This window comes from Monopterus albus, unplaced genomic scaffold, assembly GCF_001952655.1.
Source record: "Monopterus albus unplaced genomic scaffold, M_albus_1.0 scaffold46.1, whole genome shotgun sequence".
Classification (NCBI taxonomy): Eukaryota; Metazoa; Chordata; class Actinopteri; order Synbranchiformes; family Synbranchidae; genus Monopterus; species Monopterus albus.
The window spans coordinates 3,748,570-3,749,709 of NW_018127926.1; the positions used below are offsets into that span (position 1 = coordinate 3,748,570).

The 1,140-nt window shown below is 42.0% G+C and overlaps 1 protein-coding gene across 1 annotated transcript in view; it reads left to right on the forward strand.

Moving 5' to 3' along the window:
- The window catches only part of LOC109960311 (von Willebrand factor A domain-containing protein 5A-like), a gene marked incomplete at its 3' end in the record, with an annotated part of 24,489 nt that extends 23,950 nt beyond the window's left edge, over window positions 1-539 (forward strand). The window contains exon 11 of the mRNA XM_020600298.1: window positions 319-539. Coding sequence (XP_020455954.1) covers window positions 319-539 — 221 coding nt within the window. The remainder of the gene's footprint in view (window positions 1-318) is intronic.
- Window positions 540-1,140: the final 601 nt, after the last annotated feature.

Consider the following 1,140-nt stretch of genomic DNA (forward strand, 5'->3'; position numbering starts at 1 on the left):
TCATTTTTGTGACTTGTATCCTCTTATAATCACAGTTGTGGTGATGAGGTGAAAATTACAACAATGAATTTGTATCACAATGCTGCACTTACAGTACATGACATGAATAAAGGAATTAAATACATTTTGACCAAACACTAATGTTGTTTTGAGAGGTCACTGCGGTGCTGTTTCTGGAGTCTAGGAGCTGCACATTGTAAACTGAACTGTGCAGATTGATGATAAATCAGTAGGCCACTTTTTGAGCTGACATTCTTGGGTAGCCCTACAGGTTGGATTCATGCACATTAAAAGTTGACTCCTGTCTTCTGTCTGCAGATTAACAGTCCACAGGTTGGGTGCTCGGACTCTGATTCGCTCCCTGGAGATGCAGGACAGATTGCACAGAGAACAGCGAGATGGAGAAGTGAAGAAGAAGGTGGTAGAGCTCAGTGTCCAATCAGGAGTGAGCAGTTCCTACACTGCCTTCATTGCTGTCAATAAAGATGATGGCAAGACGATCCAAGGACCCCTAGTGCGCAGAAATGTTCCAGCACCCAGTGAGTGTTTTTTTCAAGAGCAAATTTAAAAACTTGTACTGTATCACCCACTGATTATAAAGTTACTATAGCTGACCATGAACGATAGTAGCACAATAATAATCCTAAGGATACGAAAGCACCAGGGTCACTGGGGTGGGGGGGCTGGAACCAATCCCAGCTGACACTGGCTGAGAGGAGGGGTCCACCCTAGACAGGTCACCAGTTTATCACAGGGCTGACACTTAGACACAGCTTTTAGCATTATGAGAGTCATTAATGAATACGTTAACACGTCTACAGTTCTGAATTCTGGATTTCTGCGGTCGACTGTTCAACAGCTGAGATGTAGCATGCTGATGACCATGTCATGTAAGTAGTGTGAATGAGATTTAAACACATTTATGCATTTTTAGAAATGCAGTGTATGGATGGTGCCTTTTGTACCTTAGCTTCTTTTATTACCTAGTGTGTTCTTTTACCTGTCTGTACTTTGTGAAACACCTGAAGTTGCCTTTTGGTACAAAATGTGGTATACAAATGAAATTGCCTTGTCGCCATCTAAAAATTACTGTTACTCTGCTCTAAAAACTACTGTTACTCTTACTGAGATCAGGTCGTC